General features: G+C 50.0%; 1 protein-coding gene across 1 annotated transcript; it reads right to left on the bottom strand.

Moving 5' to 3' along the window:
- Window positions 1–759: 759 nt before the first annotated feature.
- SETTUDRAFT_112491 (uncharacterized protein) lies at window positions 760–1970 on the bottom strand (the record flags this gene model as incomplete). Its single annotated transcript, XM_008028434.1, has 5 exons — window positions 760–926; window positions 1059–1182; window positions 1257–1417; window positions 1477–1572; window positions 1628–1970. Coding segments are annotated over 5 exons (891 nt in total), but the record flags the coding sequence as incomplete, so codon positions are not given.
- Window positions 1971–2008: the final 38 nt, after the last annotated feature.

The following is a 2008-nucleotide window of genomic DNA, read 5'->3' as shown; positions in this document are numbered from 1 at the left end:
GGAAAAGAGCGCGAGTGCGAATAAAAAATTGCCAAGTTTGATTGATGAGGGTATGGTTGTGAGGATGGAACACTGGGGTGTATCATGTTGATTGTTCAACGCAGGCGGTTGCTGGTTGTACATAGTGTAGCTGTTGAGGAGTATCGTAAGTAAGCTGTGCCGAAGCGAGTGTTGATTGCCGCTGCTTCAATTAATTATCAAGATAAACATGGTGTTATAGGCACTAACTACGTACTATCACATCTTGGGTACTTGACTAGGTTTTCCATATCCGCCATGTTCAGCACGTGAGAATCCACTCCCAAGACAAATGCCGTGTCTGTTGAGATTGCCGCGGTTTCAGTTCCCATAGACATGACGTTATAGGCACTATCTGTCTCTTCTTTTGTGGACTTTTCCGAGTTCTCATGTCCGCTGCAGTCAGTAGGTTAAACATCACTTGTTTGGAAACCCCCCCCCCCCCCCAAAAAAAGGGGTACTGTAGCATTTCGCGGAGAAAATCAAAAATGAAAAAGACTAAAAAAAAAATACAAAAGAGAAAAAATAAATAAAGAGGGAATGGATTTTTTGGATACTACTAACAAACACTAATACTACAGTTCGTCACACTAAGCATTACGCAATGACAACAAAACACACACACACGCTTCTTCTCCCCTTTTTCTGTCGTACAAACCAAAGAAAATCCACCACGTGGTGCTGGACAAAAAAAGGAGGACGATTAAAAGAATTTTTTTTAAAGGTGTACCGGCCCACCGTTTAAGGAACGACTTCTCCTTCCTCGGCCAGTGCCTCGCGCATCGACTTGCTGTTAGGATCGAGGTAGGGCTTCTCGCCGATGCCGCACACGCGGTGTCCGAAGCGCTCGCCCAAATCATCGTAGTCGGTCGTGGCATTGTGGAGCATGCTGCGGTTATCCCAGATAGCTGTTTTCAACGCGTTAGTTTGAAGCCGGTTCCGCGTGCAAGGATGTGAAGAGTGCAATGGTATGCAGTTGTGACTGTACGTAGGTAGGGGATAATCAAGAAATAAGAGCAGAAAAAAAAGAAACAGCATACCCATGTCACCGGGACCCTGCCACCTGAATCGGCACTGCAGATCGTGGTTGCGGAGCACAATTTTCCGGAGCCAGTCTAGGATCATTTCGCTCTCTGGGGGCGTCAAGCCGTTGATGGATGCGGGCTGTTTTTTGTTTTGGTGTTTGGTTAGTACTTCGCTGCAGTGGGCTTTTGTGTGCATGGGGTTTGCTGGGACACACGTACGTATGCGCCGATGGCGAAGACGCTCTTCCAGCCCGTCACGGGGTTGGTGCGGATGACCGGGTGCACAGCCTTGAGGGGGTGGCCGGTGTTTTCAGGGTGTCCACGTGCGTCTGTATATGTTTTGATGTGTGCGTTCTTGATGATTCGATCAAAGACTGCATATGCACGTGTTAGCTCCCATCGGGGTCCTGGATCCCTGTGATGCTCGGCTTACAGGGCGCAGTGTAGTTTGCTGTGTGTTGTTCAAGGAACTTGCGCATCGGCTCGCTGAGGCGGTCGTAGATCTCATACCCGGATGCCCAGAGCGTATCTACATCGAGTTGGTCAGGATCGAGGGCGGGAATGTAGTTGAAGGCCAGACATACCTCCTCCAATCTCGGGCAGTTCAACGAGTCGCAAGCAGGTGTAGTCGGATGGAACTTGCTCAGACTGAATGTCGCTGTGCCACGACTCAAACACTTGTCTCTCGTCTCCCAGGTCGCGCGGCGTCGACTTGCCATTGACAAGTTTCCTCTGGCGGGAGTTCATGGTGCTGATGTGTAGATCGTCACCACCCATGGCTCGCTGGGGGTTGAGCACGGGATGGATGTGCAGGGTTGATTCCTTGGGCTTTCCCGCGAGTTCTCCCATGCGCTGGATCATATGCTTCTGGATGTCATTCGTCATTTCAGTCTGGCCGCGAAAGAAGACGACTCCACGTCGCGACACTGCAAAAGGACACTGGTCAATTCTGTATTCGCGGGGGG

This window comes from Exserohilum turcica (assembly GCF_000359705.1).
Source record: "Exserohilum turcica Et28A unplaced genomic scaffold SETTUscaffold_245, whole genome shotgun sequence".
Lineage (NCBI taxonomy): Eukaryota > Fungi > Ascomycota > Dothideomycetes > Pleosporales > Pleosporaceae > Exserohilum > Exserohilum turcicum.
This window is presented reverse-complemented; position numbering and strand designations above follow the sequence as displayed.